The sequence below is a fragment of the Narcine bancroftii genome, chromosome 4 (assembly GCF_036971445.1).
Source record: "Narcine bancroftii isolate sNarBan1 chromosome 4, sNarBan1.hap1, whole genome shotgun sequence".
NCBI classification, from domain to species: Eukaryota; Metazoa; Chordata; class Chondrichthyes; order Torpediniformes; family Narcinidae; genus Narcine; species Narcine bancroftii.
This window is the reverse complement of record NC_091472.1, coordinates 105025495-105052149: the sequence shown is the minus strand read 5'-3', so window position 1 is coordinate 105052149 and position 26655 is coordinate 105025495. Positions and strand designations below refer to the sequence as shown.

At 40.8% G+C, this 26655-nt stretch overlaps 1 protein-coding gene across 2 annotated transcripts in view; it reads right to left on the bottom strand.

Annotated features, from left to right (window-relative positions):
* Nucleotides 1-26655, bottom strand: part of LOC138760938 (ribonuclease T2-like) — a 30899-nt gene that overhangs the window by 1773 nt on the left and 2471 nt on the right. For both annotated transcript variants that reach the window (XM_069932325.1, XM_069932326.1), the window contains exons 2-7: nt 17680-17796; nt 16839-16899; nt 14332-14393; nt 13255-13312; nt 11851-11915; nt 6139-6252 (exon numbers count right to left, since the gene is read on the bottom strand). In XM_069932325.1, coding sequence (XP_069788426.1) covers nt 6139-6252; nt 11851-11915; nt 13255-13312; nt 14332-14393; nt 16839-16899; nt 17680-17796 — 477 coding nt within the window. The remainder of the gene's footprint in view (nt 1-6138; nt 6253-11850; nt 11916-13254; nt 13313-14331; nt 14394-16838; nt 16900-17679; nt 17797-26655) is intronic.

The following is a 26655-nucleotide window of genomic DNA, read 5'->3' as shown; positions in this document are numbered from 1 at the left end:
TTGAAGCCCCGAACTCGGGACTACAAAAATGGCTCACGGAGCCAAACAAAAGTGTGCAACCGCGCATGCGCAAGACAAAAATAACACTGACAGGAGGGGGGACCAGCTGAGGAGTCGATCTCCACAGCTGAGAATGACAGCTACAACAAAGCAGCAAGAGGAAAACACAGAAAATAACGAGAGCAAGAAAGAAGAGAGTAAAAAGAAATCAAGGAAACAACAGATGACCAACCCAGAGGAAGACCAACACCAAGACACTTCTAATAAAAATAAGAAGACCAAAAATACCCAACAAAATAAAACAAACAACCCAACAAGAAAACCAGAAGAGACAGAGGTAAAGGACACAGATCCTGGAGTGGACTCAGAAGAAGAAGAGGAAGAACACAGAGAAATGGAAGATGAAGGGAAGGGCAAGTACATGGATATATTTTTTTTTAAAGAATATATGGAAACAGTAAAAGAATGGCAGTCACAAGAATTCAGTGAAATAAAAAGAAGAGTAAAAAGTACAGAAGAAAAAATGAATAGATTAGAGATGATCATGTCAGATATAGGAAAAAGAGTGGACAAGGTGAAAGAATGAGAAACACCCATAGAAATGGAAGAAGAGGACTTAAAAAAGAAATTAGAAGAATCTGATAAAAAAGTTAAAGAAACACAGGAGCAGTTAGCTCAGAAGATAGATATAATGGAAAATTATAATAGAAGAAACAATATAAAGATAGTGGGCCTTAAGGAAGATGAAGAAGACAAGAATATGAGAGAATTTATAAAAGAGTGGATCCCCAGGGTCCTAGGAAGACCAGAACTACAGGAAGAAATGGAAATAAAAAGGGCACACAGAACATTAGCCTCTACACCACAACCACAACAAAAACCAAGATCCATTCTAGTAAAATTCTTAAGATATACAACAAGAGAAAATATATTGGAGAAAGCAATGAGGAAAATAAGAGAAGACAAAAAAAGGTCAAAAAACATTTTTCTATCCAGATATAAGTTTTGAACTCCTGAAGAAGAGGAAGGAGTTTAATGCAGCAAAAACGATCCTATGGAAAAAAGGATATAAATTTATGCTAAAGTATCCAGCGGTACTTAAAATAGTTATTCCAGGGCAGCAAAAGAGACTATTCTTGGATCCGGAGGAAGCAAGAAAATTTGCAGAATAACTAAAAAACAGACAGAGGGAGGAAGATATGTAACAAGAACAAAAATGACCACAAACTATATGTATGTGTGTCTGTAGGTATATATATATATATATATATATCTGTATGTGTGTATGTATATATATACAAAATAGAATATAGGTAAGAACTAAGAAGGGAAAGAAAGGGAAGAAAGGAAGTATGGGGGGGAATTAAGAGAGAGACCTTTGTTGTATATGAAAATTAAAATCTTTTCTGGGGGGGCTGGGTGGGGAGGAGTTACGGTCACTGCAAAATCAGTTGATGCTTGCGAGAGAATTCGCAAATCCAAATGGAGAGGGGAGATGTGGTTGCCCGACAAGGGATAAAGGGCAACTCAGGAAGGGGAGGGGATAGTGGGGTTAAAGGAATTTTAGATAGGAGAATAAGGGAAATGTTTGATGTTTTAGAAATGTTGTCTTATAAAGTGTTAAAAAAAAAGCAGAAATGGATAAGAAGGAAAGGTGATGATGAGGAAACAGAAAGGAAAGATGAACAAAGTATGAAATGGCTAGGTTGAACTATATGACTTTAAATATTAATGGAATACATAACTAAATCAAAAGGAAGAAACTACTAAATTTACTGAAAAAAAGAAAAAATTGATATAGCATTCATACAAGAAACACACTTAACTGAAGTGGAGCACAAGAAATTAAAGAGAGATTGGATAGGACATGTAACAGCAGCGTCATATAATTCAAAAGCTAGAGGAGTAGCTATATTAATCAGTAAAAATGTACCAATCAAAATAGAAGAGGAAATAATAGATCCAGCAGGGAGATATGTAATGATAAAATGTCAGATATATTCGGAGTTTTGGAATTTACTCAATGTATATTCACCTAACGAAGAAGATCAAAAATTTATGCAAGGTATTTTTTTGAAGATAGCAGACACGCAAGGGAACATACTAATAGGAGGGGATTTCAACCTTAATTTGGATTCAAACATGGATAAAACTGGGAAAAAAATTAACAGAAAGAACAAAGTAACCAAATTTATAATTAAATCGATGCAAGAAATGCAACTTTTGGATATATGGAGGAAACAACACCCAAAGGAAAAGGAATATTCATATTATTCGGGTAGACATAAAACATACTCAAGAATAGACCTATTCCTGTTATCAGCTCACATGCAAGACAGAGTTAGGAAAACAGAATATAAAGCTAGACTATTATCGGATACTCACCCCTGATATTGACAATAGAGTTAGAGGACATCCCTCCAAGAATGTATAGATGGAGATTAAACTCCATGCTACTTAAAAGGCAGGATTTTAGAGAATTCATTGAACGACAAATTAAAAGGTACTTTGAAATAAATACGGAATCAGTGAAAGATAAGTTTATACTATGGGACGCAATGAAAGCGTTCATCAGAGGGCAAATAACCAAGATGAAGAAGGACTACAATCAGGAAACAGAGCAGTTGGAAAGGGAAGTAGCAAATATAGAAAAAGAATTAGCAATGAAGGAAGACACAACTAAAAGAAGAGAATTGGCAGATTAAAAAAAATATGAAACACTACAAACATATAAGGTGGAGAAGAACATAATGAATACAAAACAGAAATATTATGATCTAGGAGAAAAAACGTACAAAATTCTAACGTGGCAGCTTAAGACAGAACAAACTAAGAGAATGGTATTGGCATCAAGGAAAAAAGACAAGCAAATCACATATAATCCAACGGAGATTAATGAAAACTTCAGAGAATTCTATGAACAATTATATCAAACTGAAAACGAAGGGAAAGAAGACAAAATAGATGAATTTTTAACTAAAATTGAACTACCGAAATTACAAACAGAGGAACAAAATAAATTAACAGAACCATTTGAAATAGTAGAAATACAAGAGATCATAAAAAAACTACCGAATAATAAAACACCAGGAGAGGATGGATTCCCAATAGAATTCTATAAAACATTTAAAGATTTATTAATTCCTCCCCTCCTGGAAGTAATCAACCAGATTGATAAAACACAAATCTTACCAGATTCATGCAAAACAGCAATAATTACAGTAATACCAAAGACAGGGAAAGATCCACTCGCACCAGCGTCGCATAGACCAATATCTTTACTTAACACAGATTATAAGATAATAGCTAAACTATTAGCAAACAGATTAGCTGACTATGTAACAAAAATATTAGATCTAGACCAAACTGGATTTATTAAAAAAAAGACGAACAACAGACAATATTTGTAAATTTATTAACTTAATTCATGCAGTAGAAGGAAATAAAGCTCCAACAGTAGCAGTTGTTTTAGACGCAGAGAAGGCCTTTGACAGAGTAGAATGGAATTATTTATTCAAAGTACTACAAAAATTCAGCTTACCAGAGAAATATATTAATTGGATTAAAGCATTATAAAAGGGGCCATTGACGAAAGTGACAGTAAATGGATATATATCAAAACAATTTAACTTAAGCAGATCAACAAGGCAGGGATGCCCACTATCGCCCTTATTGTTCGCGTTAGCCATAGAACCACTGGCAGAACTGATAAGAACAAAAAATAAAATAAAAGGGATAAAAATAAAAGACAAGGAATATAAAATCAGTTTATTTGCAGATGACGTTATAGCATACTTAACAGAACCAGAAATATCAATAAAAGAATTACATAAGAAATTGAAGGAATATGGAGAAGTGACGGGGTACAAGATTAACGCAAATAAAAGTAAAGCAATGCCAATGAATAATGCGGATTTCTCAAAATTTAAGAAAGAATCACCATTCAGATGGCAAATGCAAGCAATGCGATACCTAGGTATACAAATAAATAAAAACCTCGGCCATCTATATAAACTCAATTATTATCCACTAATGAAAAAATTACAAGACGACTTAGAGCATTGGAAAGACTTACCACTAACACTAATAGGAAGGATAAACTGTATTAAAATGAAACTAATGCTGACGCAAAATCAGCTAATCCCTTTTACAATAGATAACCTTTCCTTTAGAGAATGGGAGAAAAAGGGGATCAAAAGAATAGAAAATTGCTTTTCGAGAAATAAATTATTATCCTTTGAACAAATGAAGGATAAATATAACTCACGATACAGTGTTGGCATACTACCAACTGAAATCCTACTTGAAGGACAAATTGGGAAGCAGTCTGAGGAAGTAATTTTGAATATGTGATTACAGACACAATGATAATCAAAAGATTTGTAACAAACATTTATATTAACCTTCAAGAAAAGGAGAATGAGGAAACAAATGGTAAAACTAAACAAAAATGGGAACAAGATTTAAACATAAAGATAAAGAAGGAAACATGGGAGAAGTTATGCTCAGGAACTATGAGAAATACAATAAATACGAAGTTACGTATGATACAATATAACTGGATACACAGGCTATATAATTACACCTCAAAAGTTAAATATATGGGACCCAACACTATCTGACAGATGTTTTCGCTGTAAAAAGGAAATGGGAACAACAATTCATGCAATTTGGACATGTGAGAAAGTGAAAAAGTTTTGGGAAGATCTAAACCAGATATTAAATAAAATCACAAAAAGCAATATACCAAAAAACCCAGAGATCTTCCTCCTAAGTAACATAAAAAACAAAGAATTTGGACTTGATTTGGATGGTGCACAAAAAAGATTTGTTATGATAGCCCTAGCTGTAGCAAAAAAATGTATTATGTCAGCCTGGAAATTAGAAGATAACTTGAGAATACAACAATGGTATATAGAAATGAATAAATGTATTCCATTAGAAAAAATAACATATAATTTAAGAAATAACATTACAATATTTGAACAAATATGGGAGCCATACATGAAACATAATAGAGAAAACCTACCGGGGACATCTACCACCTAAAATGACAGAAGGAGAAGAGAATGAAAAGAACTGACTCAGTGGAATTTCTTGTTTATTTTTATTGAGTGACAGCATTGTTTGACGGGTTTAATGTATCTTGTTTTTTGAACTTTGAATAAATGGGAGGGGAGGTAGGGAGGGAGGGAGGGGAGAAGGGAAATGGGGGGAGAAAACGACACTATATATTCAAGAAGGAAAATGTGTGTATCATGATCAGTGTGGTTTATAGTGTGAAAAATAAAAAAATTTTAAAAAAAAGTTTTTGTGGTACAACATGGGACAGTAACTGATAATGGATGTTTTGGTCCTAAGCTGATGAATAAAATTGGGAGGTGAAGTGGTGAAGCAGGGACCCAGATTGAACCCTGACCTCGAGAGATGCTTTGGTTAAATGCATTTTGGATGAATGGATTTGCACCAAGAACTCGCATTGGCTATGTTCAACAAATATATCACACAGCTCACAGTGGGAAACAAGGGGAAAGTCAGTGAAAGAAATGGGGAATAAAGGAAGATGGCTGCATTGAATAGAAATAAAAAAATCCAAATTAATATTGATGGTAGTAGGTCTCAAGAAGGCAGCCAACATCATAAAGGACCTCCAATGCCCAGGTCATAACCTTTTCTCACTGCTATCTTTGGGAAGAAAGTACAGTAGTCTGTAGTCTAACATTTCTCGGTTCAAGAATAGTTTTTTTCCCCAATAGCTATCAGATTCTTTAATCTCCCAATCCGACCCTAATCACAAACAACTCTGACACTGCAAAAAGGCCATTCTGCACGATTGGAACATCACTTTATTTTCCTTATGCTTTAGTAACTGTGCATATTTATTATCTATCTCTTTTTACTTTAATGTTTTCTATTGTATCTTTTTTTTATTTGCAAAGTACTGAGTTGGCTGCAGAGAGTAAGAATTTTAGTGCTTATGTGCATTGTACAATGTATATGACAAACTCAGTATTTTCCTGGTACACACCTCGACTGGTCCACCTTCAGCTTTGGATGTGTGAACAAAAAGCATCAGATTACATGCAGAATAGCAGAGGTATTCCACTCAGGACTTCTCTAAGATAGGAGACCAGTTACCTGTTTAGGTTAATGTTTTTGAACAGTTCCAGTGCTTTGCTGAAGTACTTTTTCTGGGAGTTCAAGGACTCCAACGTTGCCGCACAGGTTCCATGTTTCTGCCACTCGTGCTTCCTGAGAAAGTGAGACTCAGAACATCAGCTGATGCCACAGACTGGAGACCACCCCGGTGAACTCCAAATTCACAGGCTGTATCTTCATTGTGCTCCAGAGTTCTCAGCCTCAAACTTTGACCATGTGGCTACTTCTTGTCAAAGCCTGCCTCTTAGTCTGGATCCCAGACCCTCCTAACAATTCCCCCTTCCCTTTAACAAACTGAAGCAAAGAAGCAGAAGGCCATTCAGCCCATCCTGCCTGCTGTCATTCAAATGAGATCATAGCTAGTCTTTTACCTCTGTGTCACTTTCCTACACGAACTACATATCCCTTGATTTCCTTCTTTCTTAGGAAAATGTGTGGAGGAAAATCTCATGTTCTTTCTCCCAAAATATTTTTAGAACACAATAATACAGAGAAGGAACAGACAGGCCTTTTGGCCCACGTGCCTGTGCCTGACACGTGCCTGACACGAGGTCCAATTCAAACTAAAACTCTGCTGCTTCCACCTGATAGATATCCCTCCGACCCCTTCGTATTCATGTGTCTATCTAGAAGCCTCTTAAACACGACTGCTGTATCTGCTTCCAGCACTACTCCTGGCAGCCCATTCCAGGTACCCACCACAGTCTGTGTAAAGAAATTTGCCCCACACATCTCCTTTAAACTTCCTCTCTCCTCACGTTAAATGCATGTGCTCGAGTTTGTGATGTTTTTTCCCCTGGGGAAAAGATTCTGAATGCTCTCCCTATCAATGCCTCTCACAGTTTTATAAACTTCTATATTTCCTGACCTCTTTAATAGATGTGTGTGTTTTTATTACAATTTAGCCAATTGGCACCTGGTCCAAACCTTCTCCTTGTGACCACAAATTATTCCTCTGTAGTCCCTTGAATTTCCATGATACATTGTGTCCATGTATCTAGACGTGAATCACAAATCCCTTGCATGGTTCTTTTTAACATTGTGCGGAATCAGAAAATTTAACTGAAAATACTAGAAATTATCAAGTCAGGCAGCATCTGTGGAGAGAGGAACAGTTAACATTTTTAGACCAATGATTCTCCATCATATATTTAATTCATAAATTGTATAGGACAAAAATGGACCCTTTAGTCTACAAACTTCATGTCAACTATCAAGCATCTGTTTATTGCCAGTCCCAGTTTTTTTACATAGTTGAGCCGCAGGTTGATAAGGTGGTCAAAAAGGCTTCACTACATAGACCTTCATTAATCAAAATATACTCTATGTTGGGAGGTCACATTGCAGTTATACAAGATATAGGTGAGGCCACATTTGTTCAGTTTTGGTCGCCGTGCTACAGGGAAGAAATTGTCCAGCTAGAGAGCATGCAGGGAGGATTTATGAGGATGTGGCCAGGACTTCCGGGCTTGAGCTATTGGGACAGGTTGAGCAGGCTAGGGCTTTATTCCTTGGAGTGCAGGAAGAAGATTAGGGGTGATCTCATCTCGGTGTACACAATCATGAGAGGTATAGATCAGTTGAACGGTTTATTTAGCCTAGAGCAGGAAAATCAGTCACCAGAGGACATAGATGATCGGTTGGTGGGGTAAGAGAGATTTAACTGGAACCTGAGGGGTAATTTTTTTTACATAGAGGGTGATGGGTCTATGGAGTGGCCAGTCCAAGGAGGTGGTTGAGGCAGGTACTCTTGCAATGTTTTATAAGTAATTGGACAGACACAAGGATAGATAGGATGGGTTTAGAGAGATGTGGGCCAAAAACAGACAGATGGGATGAGTACAGCTGGGACATTTTGGTCAGCATAGGCAAGTTGGATGAAGGGCCTGTTCCCAAACTTTATGACTCTTTTGTTCATTCCCATCAGTCACCTACTTTCTTTGGCTTGGCTTCGCGGACCAAGATTTGTGGAGGGGGTAAATGTCCACGTCAGCTGCAGGCTCGTTTGTGGCTGACAAGTCCGTTGCGGGACAGGCAGACACGGTTGCAGCGGTTGGTTGGGGTTGGGTGTTGGGTTTTTCCTCCTTTGCCTTTTGTCAGTGAGGTGGGCTCTGTGGTCTTCTTCAAAGGAGGTTGCTGCCCGCCAAACTGTGAGGCGCCAAGATGCACGGTTTGAGGCGATATCAGCCCACTGGCGGTGGTCAATGTGGCAGGCACCAAGAGATTTCTTTAGGCAGTCCTTGTACCTTTTCTTTGGTGCACCTCTGTCACGGTGGCCAGTGGAGAGCTCGTCATATAACACGATCTTGGGAAGGCGATGGTCCTGCATTCTGGAGACGTGACCCACACAGCGCAGCTGGATCTTCAGCAGCGTGGACTCGATGCTGTCGACCTCTGCCATCTCGAGTACTTCGACGTTAGGAATGAAAGCGCTCCAATGAATGTTGAGGATGGAGCGGAGACAACGCTGGTGGAAGCGTTCTAGGAGCCGTAGGTGATGCCTGTAGAGGACCCATGATTCAGAGCCGAACAGGAGTGTGGGTATGACAACGGCTCTGTATACGCTTATCTTTGTGAGGTTTTTCAGTTGGTTGTTTTTCCAGACTCTTTTGTGTAGTCTTCTAAAGGCGCTATTTGCCTTGGCGAGTCTGTTGTCTATCTCGTTGTCGATCCTTGCATCTGATGAAATGGTGTAGCCGAGATAGGTAAACTGGTTGACCGTTTTGAGTTTTGTGTGCCCGATGGAGATGTGGGGGGGCTGGTAGTCATGGTGGGGAGCTGGCTGCACCCAAGGAGCAATTAGCAGTGGCCCCTGCCAAATACCCCCACATGAGCCTGTTGCACCAAATTACAATTCCTACCCCAACTTCATCACTCTACCAACTTTGCATGGAGGGCAGATCAGAAACAGGACGACCTTCCTGACAATAGAGCACAAGCTGCTGCAACACACACTGTGGGCAGCAGAGGTATATCTGCATTACTTGTTTGTGTAACAATATGAATATTTGGGGAGAATTTATAAGATTTAGAGTAGGTCACATCCATACACACATTTTAACAGATCTTATTTGAAAGACTGAAGAATTCACATTGCAGGATTTCTTGGAGAATGTAAGCACCTTTCACAAGTAGATGTTAATTGAACTGCCTTCATAAAATGCTTGACCATTGTCTTACGAAGTCATGCTGTCTATCAGTACCCTTTCTGCAAAGTGCTCACAGAAAGGAAGGTCAATTCTAGACTGTTTACCTAAGATAACAACTTGAGAAGAAGAAGGAACTCCTGTTGCTTGTTGGAGAAGGTGGGGGCTTTGCAAGACATGAGTCACATGCTCTCTTGGGAGTTGGTGTTGGAAGAGCGAGTTGAGTTAACAGCTCTCAGTCGGTCAGTGTGTGGGACACTGACGAGTAACTGAAAGGTGCAATCCAGGGAAAACTGTTTGAAACTGATGAAAGCAAGTTCCAGAGCAGAAGATGGCTGGAAGTGCTATCTGTCTGATGTTTCTCTTGAAATAGAGGAAGGAATGGAACTCTGTGGTAGCTTGAAGAAAGAGGTTACCATCTGGAGAACCCTGATGGAGCAAGTTTCATCAGCAAGACATTGAGGTGATCAATGGTGGTACCTCAGTTGTGGAAATCCTGGAACTACACATCTCTCTCTGCAAACCTACAAGAACCTTCCTGAGCAGTAAAGATTTACCTTGCAAGCACCAAGCCTGGTGAACTTTATACATGTTAAATTCTGTGCACAGTATGGTGATTGCCTGCAACCAGAGAACTTGGAAGAATGAGAAGTGAGATTGAAATGTGAACCAAATAACTTTTCTTGAATTTACACACACATTACATACACGTGCGCTTAGAATTAGAAGGGGGTTATTTGGGTTAGTTATAGAGTTAAGTTAAAATTTTATTTTATTTTCATGTTTAAAGTTGATTAAAAATAACTTTTGTTTTAAAAACCACTTGTCTTGGTGAATGTCTATTGCTGCTGGGTTTTGGAGTCCTTTGGGCTTGTAACATTTACATGCTGTGTACTTATCCAGCTTTGGCCAGCTAAGGGCTCATTTCCTTCTCGTGATCAAAATCAATACTGAAATAGGACAATAGCCCATTAGATGGTAAAGGATAGCTTGGAATGCTGTCTTTGTGGAGTTTGCATGTTCTCTCCATGCCCACGTGGGTTTCCTCTGGCTGGTCAGTTTTCCTCCCACTCCCCAACTGCTGGTTGATGAGTTAATTGTCTACTGTAAATTGTCAATTCACCCCATGTGTAGTTGGGTGGTGGGGCAGAGGAGGGGGAAGAACGTTGGTGGGAATGTGAGGAAAATAAAGTGGGATTAGCATTAATGAATGCTTGATTGGTGGTGCCTACTGGATGGGCCGAAGCACCTGTTTCTGGGCCAAACCACTTGGGCTCCAAGAGACATGATGCTGACTGGGTTCTTGATTTTGTGTCTGATTCAACAGGAGGTGGGTGAATGATGTTTTTTTGGGGCTCTGAGATAAGCTAGAAATTCACAAAGCACTTAAGCCTGAGCCACTTGGACTTAATTTACCTTCCACCAGGCTGATAACACTTAGAAATGGTTACTGATCTTGGAATCTGAAAGGTGATGCCTCCAGAGTGGAGCAATCTTCTGTTCTGCATCACAGCACGAGGCTTGGAGCAGGGTTTGTGTACACTGAGAAGCTGTAGTCAATAATCCATACCACACAGCACACACTCTGTTCTCTCTGCTGCCATCAGGAAAGAGGTCTAGGTGCCACAAGACTCGCACCAGCAGGTTCAGGAACAGTTCCTACCCATCTACCATCAGACTCCTCAACAACAGACTTATTGAAGGACTTTTACTTTACACATTATTTATTACTGAATATTTATTATTTTCTTTTGCATTGCACAGTCAGTTTGTTTATATTTCTCTCTTTTGTATACATATCTCGTGTTGAGCACAGTTTTTTGCTTTACCGATAAGTAGAAATTATGCCAGGCCACAGGAAAAAGAATCTCAGGGTTGTATGTGATGTCATGTATGAACTCTAACAATACATTTGAACTTTGAATGATAACCTACTTCTTCCCACTTCTGAATGGAGTGGTGCGAAGCTCACTTTCTGCAATTTCAGTTGTTCTCTGGCCCTATGACCACATTCTCATTGAGGCTCACTACCACAGTCTCATTTGTTCCGCTTGACCAGATGGCCTCATCCATTGTCAGGGTGAGATCAAATGTAAACTTGAGGAACAACACATTATATTCCTCCTGGACAGCCTTAAATCCAATGGCATGAACACTGATTTTTCTTATTTTAGGTTCCACCCCACCCATCTGGTTCCATTGTTCCCATCTTGTTTTTCCTCTTTCCTTTTCTCTTGAACTCTCCCACCCCACCACCATAGTCTCTCTTTCCACCTGCCTCTCCACCTCCCCAATCCTGTCACCTCTTACCCCTTGCTTCCCCCCCTTTAGATATGTAATATCACCCCCTTTTTATGTCAGTCTCCATAAAGGGTCCTGATCTGAATCATCAACTGAACACTTCTCCGCACAGATGTTGCCTGACCCGCTGAGTCCCTCCAGCGACTGACTCAGTGCTTGCTCACTTCCAGTATCCACAGTCTTTGCATTTCTCAACTGCGAACAATGGTTGCATTGAAAACCAGGTGATTTACAGAAGACCTACCAGAGCCGAGTACTATTGAGATGGATCAGATCAGGCCACCAGTGCTCCAAGTCATTTAAAATGTCCTGCAACAAATAAAAACAGCAGGCACTTAGATGATCAATGAGAGACAGTAGAACAGCCTCAAAGTCCAACCAGTGCAATTTTAATGCACCCTTTAAATTGCTAAATCCTCTGAAGCTTTGGATTTATAGGCCAGAATGCCAGTCACAGAGTTGTACAGCATGGAAACAGGCCCTTTTGCCCAACTCATCCATTGATGACTAAGTTGTCTACCTAAGCTTGTCCAATTTGCCTGTTTGTTCTATATCCTCTAAACTTTCCAAGATGTGGATTAAACCCTCTAATCTGATCTGCATAGAACCAGTTGCAACAAAACTACAATTTACCAAATGAGTATTAATTGGGAAGATCGTTGTTTCATTCTACCCAGAGTTTTTAAAGAGATCTATTTCTGGCAACCTATCCCAGGCACCCACCACTCTCTGCATAAAAAGAAAATGCCCCGCACATCTCCTTTAAACTTCCTCCCCTCCTCATGTTAAATGCTTGTCCTCTTGTGTGCAATGCTTTTATCCCGGGGAAATAATTCTGTCCACCCTATCAATGCCTCTCATGTTTTAGGAACTTCTATTTTCTTATAACCTCATTAAATCATTTTCAAGTCACGATGCTTTTGCGCATTTATTTTACTTGTTTATTGTGACTAATCTTCTCCTCATAACCTCTAATTATTTCTCTGCAGTGCCTTAGATTTTTTGATAAGGACACTGTGTCAATGGAACTCAGCATAAATATTAAATCCAGTCATTTCCGTGGCAAACAGATTGAGAACAAGCACAGCCATTGGAAGTATTTAACTTCACTAAATCTCAACTAATTTGATCTCACAAAACTCAGACCTGATCAACACCACATGTTCAGCATCAGTGAGATAGTGTTTCACTTGGATTGTAAAATCAGAGATAGAACTGCATGAAAAGTAGCAAAGAAAGCCCCTCGGCAATAGGGGTTCTTAATGCATGAGGTTCAGGCTACTCTTAAACCAATAATTGCAGCATCAATCAATTCCAAAATCATTGCTGATCAATTCCACTGTGAATGGAAGATGCAACCTTAAAAATAATAAGTAGAAGAATTTGGGAGAATATCAGTTTAATGTTTCACCTTTGCACATCAGTCCTTTATTCCAAACCTTTTAAGTCCACAGTTCATTAGAATTAAATGGATGTAAATTCCTGCAATGAATTCCATAATACTGATTCTGATACACCACCTGTTAAATCAACTTTCATCAAAAGAGTGAACCCCTCGTTATTTCAACACATCGAGTTACAGAATACTGCCTCACACTAATTAAGGGCCCAAAAACCAATCCCTCTGTGATTGAAGATGGACACTCACCTCCACATTTTTGATGTCAAAGTGCCAGGTTTTATTGCACATCAGATTTTTTTTGGGCCTATTTGTAAAAAAAAACATTTTATTCTGTGACGCATTTTATTTTGAGATTGTTTACAATGCAAGAAAAAATTAAGATGATTCAAAAAAAAATCAACAAATAGGTCACATAATCTATGTGAAGTCTTTTAAAATTTTACTCTCGACCAAAGGGTTTCCATTCAAAGTCTGTGTTTCCAGCAGTTATTTTTCTTCCTGTTCAAGAGAGGGTGATTGGAGACTGGGTGGAGAGGAATGAAAAGTTAGCAAACGGGTGGGAGAAGAGGAGAGGATTGAAAAATGAAGATAAAAGAAAGAAGAAATGTCTATCGTAACGCATCTCTGAACACTGTCTCAAGACAATGAAGGATTTATTTGGATGCTAAGGAGGGTTTTTTTGGATGTTAGGGGATAGGGAGTAAGTGCAGGAAAGTATAATTGAAGTGAAAGATTACTATGATCTAATTACATGCAAGAGAAGGTACAAAGGGCTGCCTGCAATACACAAATGCATTGGAAAAAACCTAGCAGGTCATGAAGCAGCCAAAAGAAGTAAGGGGTGACCAATGTTTCTGGCCTGAAAAGTTAGTTGCCCTTTACTTCTTATGGATCCTGCATGATCTGCTGAGTTTCTTCAGCACTTTTGTGTGAATTGCACTACAACTCCAGCTGCTGCAGATTTTCCTTTTTAACTACAGAGGGGTGCTTGATGGTCTTACACTTTATGTTCCAAGGTAGGAGCATGTAATCCACGCTGGTCTCAGCAACCTTGAATCTTTACAGAGTTGCTGGGAAGCTGTCCTTCAGCCAATCAGCAAGCCAAGTTCTCGGATAGTTGAAGTAACTCCCAGCATAACAGAGTAAAGAACAGGCAGTTTTTACTGCTCGTTCATCTTGTCCGTCATCTGATCAACCCATAAATCAACCACCGTTAGTCTCCAAAAGTCATTGGCTGGGAATTGCTTTGAAATATCATATTGAACTAGAGATGAGACACATCAGAGTATTGATGTGAGACTGTGAATGAAAGTATCTACTCACCAGAGTCCATGAATAGTCCAGTAGTCAATGGGTAGAGGAACTTTGCATGTTTCATTTGCCATCTAGAACAGTGAAACTTTTAATGATTTACAGGCAGTTTAGACCTTGTGTGATGTGATGTCCCATCACTACATAGAACCACAGAACACTACAGCAGTGAAACAGGCTGTTCAGCCCTTCCAGTCTGTGCCAAACTATGACTCTACCTAGTTCCCAATGACCTGCACCCAGACCATAGCCCTCATAACCCCACTCTCCTCTCAGTGGTGACATTATCATGCCCTTTATGTCCTTTCACATAATCGACACACGACCCTTGCAATCCTTAAACAGGAAACAAGGGACAAGGCAAAGTGGAACAGATAACAAGCTATGGCATCTTCACTTTACCCAAGTCAGATGGGCCTTTGAGAGTTTTTAGCTTCTCTTGATGAGTTCTGAAAGCAGGAGCATCATTTCACAAACTTTCTGAGCTACTCTGACAAGGACAAAAGACTCTTCAGAATATTCACTATCAGGTTGTTTTCTCCTCTTCAAAATATCCATTTCTCTTTCTTTCACTTCTCAACTCTTTGCCCACTTCTTCCTTACTTTACAGTATTAATCTGAGCAAGTGGGATTAGTGTGGAAGTGTTAAAGGATTAGCATGGGCATAGTGGGCCAAAGGGCCTGATTCTGTGCTGTACGGTTCTATGACTTCACTCTGACAACCACTTCATCTTGTTTATCACAGAGAGCATGAATGAGATTCTGAACAATACCTGCCTCTCAAAAAAATGCCCCAAAATGAAAACTCAAACAATTGTTTATTCCTAATAATGTCTCTCTATCATTCTTATTGAGACATACAGCACGGTAACAGGCCCATGAATCTGGCTGCCTAATTTACACCCAATTGATCTACACTCTCAGTACATTTTGAACAGTAGGAGGAAACCAGAGCCCCCAAGGAAAACCCACACGGACACAGGGAGATCGTACAAACTCCTTACAGACAGTGCGGGATTCAAACCTCGGTCCTGATCACTGGTACTGTAAAGGCGTTGCGCTAACCGCTACACTAATCGTGATTAATATAGTTTCCCTTATAATTCACTTTTCCTTTCTCTCCTTGGTTCCAACTGACTCTTTGTACCTTGATGTGAACTCATTGACCCATACAGCATTGAAACAGACCACTCGGTCCACTGAGTCTGTGCTGACCAGTTAATCCTACATGAATCTCATTTTGTATTATATTCCTATCAATCTCTTCCCTTTTCTATCACTCTCCTATACATTACGAGTGATTTTATTAACAACCAGTTAACTTTCCAACCTACACACCTCTGGGATGGGAGATGGAACCGTCACAGAAAGAATGTGTAAACTCCACACAGACAGCACTAAGGTCAAGATTGAATCTGGGTCATTGGGCCTGTGAGGCAGCAAGTCCACTAGCCGTGCCTCCATCCCATGGGCATTACAGTTAGCACAATGCTATTACAGCACCAGCGACCTCGGTGGTGCCTGTAAGGAGTTTGTATGTTCTCCCCGTGTATGTGTGGGTTTTCTTCAGGTGCTCTAGCTTCCTCACACATCCTGAAGACGTACAGGATTTACAGGTTAATTCATGTATTTGGGGGGCACAGGTATGTGGGCTGGAAGGGCCTGTTACCTTGCTGTATCTCTAAAACAAGAAATTGAAAAATGTCCAGTTAGATTCAGCCACTGGATAATAGACTAGAACAAGAACCCTATCAGGCACCACCTCCTCTCTTCAAATTTTAAACCCCAAAACAGATAAGATACTGTTTATTATTATGTAATAAAGCAGAAAAGAATTATTACATGGAATTGCCTTTAGGCAGCCATAAGGCAGACAAGGATTTAGCATTAGTATTGCCTGGGGCCCCTCAGAGTCACAGAAAGATGCAGAAGAGAGTTCCCAGAGTCACTGAGTGTCTGTGGATTCACTTCCAGAGTTTCCCCAGCCTCTGCAGCTGCACAAGACTCCAAATCAGTTCAAACCTGAGCCCAGAACAAACCTCCCACATGATGAGGAAGCCTTTTGGACCCAGGGCCCTTCGGGAGCCCTTATTGTTCTCTGTTCTGGTTCTGATGCCTGCTTCTCATGAGGAGGTCTCACCAATACCAACTTCAACCCAACCCAAATAGGATGGGCACCCGACACACTTTGGCATCTAATCCTCTGCCAGCCACAGAATATAAAGCCACTGAACATCAGTGGCACCCGTTTTAATGTTTTAACTTCAGGACCAAACACTGTTACAAACTTGAAATGAATTTTAACACGAGAAAGTTGACTCAATAAACATCTTCGAATCAAACACGCATAAAAGACGTGGACTCACATGTGGGGTCGTTAAAATAAATCAACAAGTTCAGATTAAAGAAAACAACATTATCAATCAAAGTTTGTGTATTTGATTCTGCATCTTTTAATTTCAGTGTGAGTACGTTTACAGAGACGTAAGTATCCACATCGCAAACACTTGCAAACTCACCAGGCATACGGTCTGAGGCCACTGCTGGGACAAGATCAGGCTGTGCCATTCATGCTTGGAACTACAAGAGATCACACCACACACAACATTAATGCTTAATTTCATAGCTTAACATTCAACATTTCAACTTTTACTACTGAAACATCACTTTGCACGAACTGCAATTGTGAATACTTACTTATCTATCAAAAAGAGAGAAATTGTCAATGACAGCACAAAAATTAGTTGGTTCACTCATTCAACGCAAGTATATTTTAGGCATAATCCATGTAAATCTTTTCTGTGCCCTTTCTAAAGCATCCAGATCCTGTCACCAATAAACTTGTCCAGCCAATATCACTTGCCACATACTGTAGGATTCCATTTTCCAGCATTTCTTTTAAAACTTCACACTTAGCTTCAAAAATATACAGGACTTTTTTCATTGGTATATTTGGGTGACACAGGCTTATGGATCTATAACTGTGCTGTATGTCTAATTAAAAAATATATAATGTACATTCTTTCAGGCATCCAGTTCCTTTTCTGACCAGTTAATCCTACATGAATCTAATTTTGTATTATATTCCTATCAATCTCTTCCCTTTTCTATCACTCTCCTATACATTACGGGTGATTTTATTAACAACCAGTTAACTTTCCAAACTACACACCTCTGGGATGGGAGATGGAACCGTCACAGAAAGAATGTGTAAACTCCACACAGACAGCACTAAGGTCAAGATTGAATCTGGGTCATTGGGCCTGTGAGGCAGCCGACACCAGTCATTTCTTGTAACTTCAAAGCATGACATATCAGTATTTTTGACCAAGTCCCTCACACTTCCCCAGAGTCACCTACCAATCAGAAGATTCAGGAAGAGCAAGGACAAGAAGTAGAGGCAGAAATATCCAGGCAAATATCGTGTCCCCCGGGTTTCTTGAGTTTCTACGAAAAGCCATCTCACACCAACTGGACCTGCAAGAAGAGGGTACAATGGGGATGTTAATACAGGGTTAAGTGCAGAGATAATTTAACTCCCTCTCCAATGTCCTCTGTGTTTTCATGGAACATGGGTCCACTGTGGTATTCTAGTCCTCAATGACCAGCTCAGAAATTATGTGCTCAACATTCACAAGCATAGGTTACAAAATTGAAATTAATATAATTCTAGACTATAAGGACTGGCAAAAAACTAAATTTGGCTCATCAAACCCTTGAGGAAAGATGAATTATCTGTCATTTTACAGTTGGCAATTCAAACAGTTTGGACAACATAGTTGGCTTAACAGTTAGCACAATGCATTTACAGCGCCAGCGATTAGAACTTGGGTTCGAATCTTGCACTGTCTGTAAAGAGTTTGTACGTTCTCCCTGTGGTCTACATGAGTTTTCCCCCAGGACTCCCCTTTCTTCCCCCCATTTGAAACGTACCGGGGGTGTAGGTTAATTGGGTGTAAATTGGGAGGCACAGACTCGTGGGCCAAAATAGCCTGTTAACATTCTGTACATCCAAATTTAAATTTTAAAATATTTTAAATTAAATTTAAATTTAATTGTGCATCAACCATATGTTTGATTCACAATAATGTTAGCCTTGTTACATATTACCCAGTTCAATGACTACTGCATCCAAGTCAAAAGACACACTCAAATAGACGCGTCTCTGGTCAGAAATTAAAGCCAACACCGACGGTGAGCTGTGTTATCAGAGATGGTATTCTACAGGAGGCATTATATTGACGCGATCAGAGAGGTTACCCTGAAGTTCCAAGCACTTCCATTAATGCAGATGACCATTATCATTATCATTCTACTGTTTGCAAATCTCTGATACTATAAGATTAAAGACACTTCAGAAAAAAAATTCATTGGTTATTTCGTAACTGCGAAATCAGTTGATGCTTGCGAGCGGTTTGGCAAACCAAATGGAGAGGGAAGTTATGGTTGCCCGGCAAGGGATAAGGGGCAACTCAGGGGGGGGGGGGGAACATTTGGGGTTAAGGGAATTTTAGATGTGGGAGTTGTTGAAGTATTTTATATTTTAAAAGTGTTGTCATACATTGAGTTCAAAAAGGGAAAACTGAGAGATGAAAATGGGGAAAAGGGGGATGGTGGTGTTGAGAAGGGGAAATGAGGTGTAAACAGGATATGAGATGGCCATGTTGAACTATATGACTATAAATATTAATATAAATACATAAACAAATTAAACGAAAAAGACTTAAATTTACTGAAAAAATAAAAAATAGACATAGCATTTGTGCAGGAAACACATCTAACTGAAGTGGAACATAATAAATTAAAGAGAGATTGGGTAGGACACGTAACGGCAGCATCATATAATACAAAAGCCAGAGGTGTAGCTATATTAATTAATAAAAATGTACCAATCAAAATAGAGGAGGAAATAATAGATCCAGCAGGGAGGTATGTAATGATAAAGTGTCAGATATATTCAGAATTCTGGAATTTGATCAATATATATGCACCTAACGAAGAGGATCAAAAGTTTATGCAAGATATTTTTTTGAAGATTGTAGATACCCAGGAAAATATATTGATAGGAAGGGATTTTAACCTTAATTTGGATCCAATGTTGGATAAAACTGGATGAAAGACTAGCAAAAAGAATAAAGTGGCCAAATTTATGGTTAAATCAATGCAGGAAATGAAACTTATGGATATATGGAGAGGGCAGCACCCAAGGGAGAAGGAATATTCATATTATTCAAGTAGGCATAAAACATACTCAAGGATTGATATGTTTTTGTTGTCAGCCCATATTCAAGGGAGAGTTAGGAAAACCGAGTATAAAGCTAGACTATCTGATCACTCACCCCTGTTATTAGCAATAGAACTGGAGGATATCCCACCAAGAACATATAGATGGAGGTTAAACTCCATGCTACTTAAAAGACAGGAATTTAGAGAATTTATTGAAAGCCAAATTAAAATGTACTTTGAAATAAGTACAGAATCAGTGACAGACAAATTTATATTATGGGATGTAATGAAAGCCTTCATTAGAGGGCAGATAATAAGTTATGTCTTCTTTCTTTGGCTTGGCTTCGCGGACGAAGATTTATGGAGGGGGTAAAAAGTCCACGTCAGCTGCAGGCTCGTTTGTGGCTGACAAGTCCGATGCGGGACAGGCAGACACGATTGCAGCGGTTGCAAGGGAAAATTGGTTGGTTGGGGTTGGGTGTTGGGTTTTTCCTCCTTTGCCTTTTGTCAGTGAGGTGGGCTCTGCGGTCTTCTTCAAAGGAGGTTGCTGCCCGCCAAACTGTGAGGCGCCAAGATGCACGGTTTGAGGCGTTATCAGCCCACTGGCGGTGGTCAATGTGGCAGGCACCAAGAGATTTCTTTAGGCAGTCCTTGTACCTTTTCTTTGGTGCACCTCTGTCACGGTGGCCAGTGGAGAGCTCGCCATATAACACGATCTTGGGAAGGCGATGGTCCTCCATTCTGGAGACGTGACCCATCCAGCCAGCTGGATCTTCAGCAGCGTGGACTCGATGCTGTCGACCTCTGCCATCTCGAGTACTTCGACGTTAGGGGTGTAAGCGCTCCAATGGATGTTGAGGATGGAGCGGAGACAACGCTGGTGGAAGCGTTCTAGGAGCCGTAGGTGGTGCCGGTAGAGGACCCATGATTCGGAGCCGAACAGGAGTGTGGGTATGACAAAGGCTCTGTATACGCTTATCTTTGTGAGGTTTTTCAGTTGGTTGTTTTTCCAGACTCTTTTGTGTAGTCTTCCAAAGGCGCTATTTGCCTTGGCGAGTCTGTTGTCTATCTCATTGTCGATCCTTGCATCTGATGAAATGGTGCAGCCGAGATAGGTAAACTGGTTGACCGTTTTGAGTTTTGTGTGCCCGATGGAGATGTGGGGGGGCTGGTAGTCATGGTGGGGAGCTGGCTGATGGAGGACCTCAGTTTTCTTCAGGCTGACTTCCAGGCCAAACATTTTGGCAGTTTCCGCAAAGCAGGACGTCAAGCGCTGAAGAGCTGGCTCTGTATGGGCAACTAAAGCGGCATCATCTGCAAAGAGTAGTTCACAGACAAGTTTCTCTTGTGTCTTGGTGTGAGCTTGCAGGCGCCTCAGATTGAAGAGACTGCCATCCGTGCGGTACCGGATGTAAACAGCGTCTTCATTGTTGGGGTCTTTCATGGCTTGGTTCAGCATCATGCTGAAGAAGATTGAAAAGAGGGTTGGTGCGAGAACACAGCCTTGCTTCACGCCATTGTTAATGGAGAAGGGTTCAGAGAGCTCATTGCTGTATCTGACCCGACCTTGTTGGTTTTCGTGCAGTTGGATAATCATGTTGAGGAACTTTGGGGGACATCCGATGCGCTCTAGTATTTGCCAAAGCCCTTTCCTGCTCACGGTGTCGAAGGCTTTGGTGAGGTCAACAAAGGTGATGTAGAGTCCTTTGTTTTGTTCTCTGCACTTTTCTTGGAGCTGTCTGAGGGCAAAGACCATGTCAGTGGTTCCTCTGTTTGCGCGAAAGCCGCACTGTGATTCTGGGAGAATATTCTCGGCGACACTAGGTATTATTCTATTTAGTAGAATCCTAGCGAAGATTTTGCCTGCAATGGAGAGCAACGTGATTCCCCTGTAGTTTGAGCAGTCTGATTTCTCGCCTTTGTTTTTGTACAGGGTGATGATGGTGGCATCACGAAGATCCTGAGGCAGTTTACCTTGGTCCCAACAAAGCTTGAAAAACTCATGTAACCAAGATGAAAAAGGACTACAATCGGGAAATAGAAAAAAATTTCATTGGTTATTGAATGTTTTGATATGCCAACACATTTTTGTTGGTAAATGCCTGACCATCTTTCTTCTGTGTAACTGATGCTACAATTGACAGGCCGAATGGCCTACTTCTGCTCCTATATTTTATGAGCGATATCAGACAATCACTTCACTAATTAGAGCCTCAAACATGAGAACTGGCAACTGACTTTGATCCTCACATCCGACCTTCTTGACTGATCCATTTTTCCCATCAAAATTACCGTGGTAATCTCCAGAATACTTTCTACCTTTTTTGAAATTGCATCCTGAGATCTTGCTCCTCTGGTCAGAAAGGGAAATGATCTTTAATTTCTCATCTGAAAGGTGGCACCAACAACAGTGCAGCTCTTCATCAGCACTGCCCTCCCTGCTGGACCAGACTGAATGGTGCAGTCAAGAGGGGATAGAGAACTCAGAATATGTCTGTCCCAAAACCTCAATACCCTGAGAGGACAAACCTTAATTCAACGCAAAGAAAGCCTCCATGGCTCTTGTGGGTAGAAAGTTCCCTTAAATGAGTGACCCTTCATTCTGAACCTAATTTTTGATTCTCTGACAGAGAAAATACCCTCACAGTACTTGACCCTGCTAAGGTCCCACTGAAACCATGGCAGGGGTGTCTAAAACTAGAGGTAATGGGCTATAGATGAGGGGGAGAAGGTTTAAAATAATTTGAAGGGATAAATTTGAACCCAAAAAGATAAAATGAACATTCAAGAGGTATCTGGAGAGGCACTTAAATTAACAGGACACAGTGAGATATGGAATCATTGCAGGTAAATGAAATTAGCAGGGCTTGGCATGTTGGTCATCTTGCTTCTATACTGCCCAATCTGATTATTTCACTAGCCAGAATGCTACAGCACAGGAACAGGTCCTTCAGCCCATCTAGTCTGTGCCAAACTGTTATTCTGCCTTGTCCTGCACGTGGACCATAGCCCTCCATGTCCCTCCCATCTATGTATCTATACAAATTTTTCTTAAATGTCGAAATTGATCCCACACTCACCACTTCAGCTGTCAGCTTGTTTCACACTCTCACCACTCACTGCGGGAAGAAGTTCTCCTAATATTCCCTTTGAATTCTTTTGAGCTCCAGCATGTTTCAGCCCAATCTGCAATAGTCCAGGCATGGATGGATTCAACAATGTCCTATATAGTTGGGGCAAGTCTTCTCTACTTTTGTGTTCCATCCTCTTTTCACTAACAGGAACAGGAGCATTTGCTATTTCAACTCATTAATTGACCGACATACTAAAGAACTGAATGTAAAAGTTAATTGATCTAGAGATCTGTTTCATTCAACATCAAATATAACATTGTTGAATGAATACAGACCTTTATCAAATCAGTTCCATGAGAACAACTCATATTGTGCCTGAAAACACCACACACCAATGTCGTTACATGAGCAAGAACTTCCATCATGTTACATGAAACATTGCAGCACTGTACAAGCCCTCCAGCCCACAATTTTGTGCTGACCTATGTAAACCTACTCCACAATAATATATTCCTTCCATACCTCACATCCACAACCCTCCATTTTTCTTCCATCCATATAGTTATCTGAGATTCTAGGCACCCAAAATTGTCTGGGTAAAAAAATTACCTCTAACATCTTCCCTAATTTTACCTCCATTCACCTTAAACTGAGCTCCTCTGTAACTTGCTATGGCCACCCCAGGTAAAAGGTGCTGGCTGCCCACACTATCTTATATACTTCGATGAAGTCACCTTACATGTTTTAATATCGCTCAAACAGCAGAGCTAAATACCTATATCATCCATCTTGTTTGTTGTAGGATGTATTATGGACAAGGACAAGATAATAAACTCTTGAAGCTATTGTCTGTTGATTCTACCCTCTTCCCACATTCATTTGCTTTTTTTTCCAATGCTATTTGGATCATTAACCTACTTGACCTGCTACTCTTGGTGATCAAAAGCATAATCATTGTCAAGTCCCCAAAAGATCATAGAGAGAAAGGAAAGAAACAATGATCCAACACTGATCTACATTCCCTGAGAACAACCACTGTCTGGATACCCACATCAATCCATAGGGCTGGGATTGAGCAGTGATCGCTTCAACTCCTGACACCCAAAAGCCATTCCACCATCTACAAGGTGTATGTTTGAATGTTCTCTACTTGCTTGGACAAGTGTAGCCCCATAACATACAAGAAGTTCCACTAGATTTGGCAAACCACATTCGCCCTATTCATTCCCTCCCTCCTCTGCCAGAACACCATTGCACTGATGCATGCCATCTACAATAGGCACTGCTGTCACTCACCAGCTACTTGGACAACTCCCAAATCCATGATCTTTATCCAACCAGCTTCCCCAACAACATCCTGAATGGGAAACTTAGCTTTTTTCCTACATTGCCACAAAGCCTGGACCCCTGCTCCGATCAGCAGAAGGACCGCATCTCAAGGGCCTTTAACAACAGACAATAAATGCTGGCCACAATAGTATACAATCTGGTGGCAGAGTTAGTGTAACGGTTAGTCCAACATTATTATGGGACACGGGTTAAATCTGGCGCTCACTGTACGGAGTTTGTATGCTCTCCCCATGACTGCATGGGTTTACTCCAGGTACTCAGATTTCCTCCCACCCTCCAAAAATGTCGGGAGTTTGTAGGCTAATTGGTGTATTTGTACAACACAGGCTCATGAGCCAGAAAGGACTGTTACCATGCTGTGCATCTAAATGAATTAAAAAAAAATAAGTTCAAAACCTAGTTCACACTTGTAGATAAAACAACCCTGGGATTTAAAAAAAAAATAAATTAAGCTGACACAGGAAATTTCAACAGAAACTCATGTGACATCAAGAATTGCAGCAAATGAGTACATATTCAAATGGTCGAGTTGAACATGGCATTGTACTGACCAAAATAGAAACCAATACTTCCCCAAAGAAAATCACATCTCCTCAAAACAAACTGATTGAAAACAATTGGTCCACCTATATCCCTCATTATGCTGGAGCAACCTAGCAGATCAGGCAACACCTAGAGATAGGTATGAGCAAAATGTAGGCAGATGCCCAAACAAAATGGTGATGGGGAGGAGGACAATCCCACAGGCAGGAGGTAATAGATGAACAAGGAAGGGAGGGCACAGCAGCAAATAGGGCAATTGGGAGGGGGGGGTCAGAGGGCAGATGATTCAGGGAATGGAAAGGGAAGGAAGTGGAGAGCTGGAGGAAAGAAGACAGAGAGACAGGAAAGAGTAGGCTAGCAGAATTCGGAGAAGTCGATGTTAATCTCATCTGGTTAGAGATTAGGCGTTGCTCCTCCAATTTATGGATGGCCCTGGTTTGGCGGTGCATGAGGCTATGGACAGACATGTTGGAATGGAGTGGGGCACAGAATTGAAATAGTTGGCCACTGGGAGATTCCTGTCATTGTTGCGGACAGAGCTAAGGTGCTCAGTGAAGCAATCTTCCAGTCTGCGTCCAGTCTCTTTGATATAGAAAAAGCCACAACAGGAGCACAGGATGCAGGAGATGACTCCCGCAGATCCACAAGTGAAGTCTTGCTCCACTTGGAAGGTCGGTTTGCGGCCCCAAATGGTGGTGAGGGAGGAGGAGAGGGCAGAAGTTGTGGCACTTCCTACAGATGCAGGGAAAGGTGCCAAGGGGCCGATTAGTGGGTAGGGATAAGTGGACAAGGGACCTTCCTTGGCACCTTCTCCTGTGCCTCCTCCCTCAGCACCATTCGGGGCCCCAAACAGTCCTTCCAAGTGAAGCAACATTTCACTTATGAATCTGCGGGAGTCATTTACTGAATCCAGTCCTCCTGTTGTGGCCTTCTCTACATTGGAGAGGCTGGGAGATTACTTTGATAAGCACCTTTGTTCTCTCCATATCAATGACAGGAATCTCCCAAGGGTGTTTGACCTGCTGAGTTTCTCCAGCATTGTGTCTTTGCTTCAATCATGGCATCTGCAGACTTTTGTATTTTACACCCAGAGATAGAAATGGCTAGTCAACACTTTGAGTTGGAACCTTTTGTTTAGCCTTGAAAAGGGATCCTGACCTGAAATGTTGACTGACCATTTCTCCCCATGGATGCTGCCTGTCCTGCTGAGTTCCTCCAGCAGATCATTGGTTCCTTGAGACATCAGCATCATTTGTGTTATTCAATGCTCAGCAGGTCCGTGGTGAGAGAAAGAGTCAACATTTCAGGTCCAAGACTCTTCATCAGAATTGTGAAAAAAAATAGAAAAACAAATGAGTTTTAGAAAGTGAGAGACGGATGGGGTGAAGGGAATATCTGTGATAGGGAGGGTTGCCACAGAGTTATTTGGAGCTGGAGATATTTCTCAAGGAAGGACGTGGCTGTGGAAACAATCATTGGTCAAATCCTTATTAAAGACATGAAGGGAAAATGCTGCAAATGTCAGAAATCCTGACAGCTGGCACAGGTTTAACATTCCTGGGATAGAAATGTCAGTGAACATTAAAAAAAAATGTCTTTTTCACTCTCCACAGATGCTGTCTGACCACTAACCATTCCAGCATTTTGTTTTCATATCAGATCTTTATCATCTACAGTTAACCCCACCTCCCACACACCAAACATTAGTTCAGACTCAGAATTTGATGTGAAAGCTTATTTAAATTATGAAGCCCATCTCCCATTAAGGCTGGAAATATGGTGTGATGGAGCTGTGTCCAGCCCTCTCACCAACCTAGAAGTTCAATCTCTTATGGCTTCACAGCCACCTCATAGTTCCTCCCCCTCTGGGTTCTGTGTCCAACGACTCTGCCTGGTGTTAACTTTGGATTAAGGCATCATATCTGGAACTCCATTTCAACTGGCAAGGTCCAGGTCTCGCTGGTTCGTTGAGATCAGTTTTTAATATTCTGCATTCTGTTCCTGGATCCCTCACTCTGCTCCAGCCCTGCTCTGGGATCTCTAACTCTGATCCAAACACACTGCAGGATCATCCCAGTACTGCTCTCAGATCCCTCACTCCGCTCCAGCCCCGCTCCCAGATCCCTCACCCCACTCCGAGATC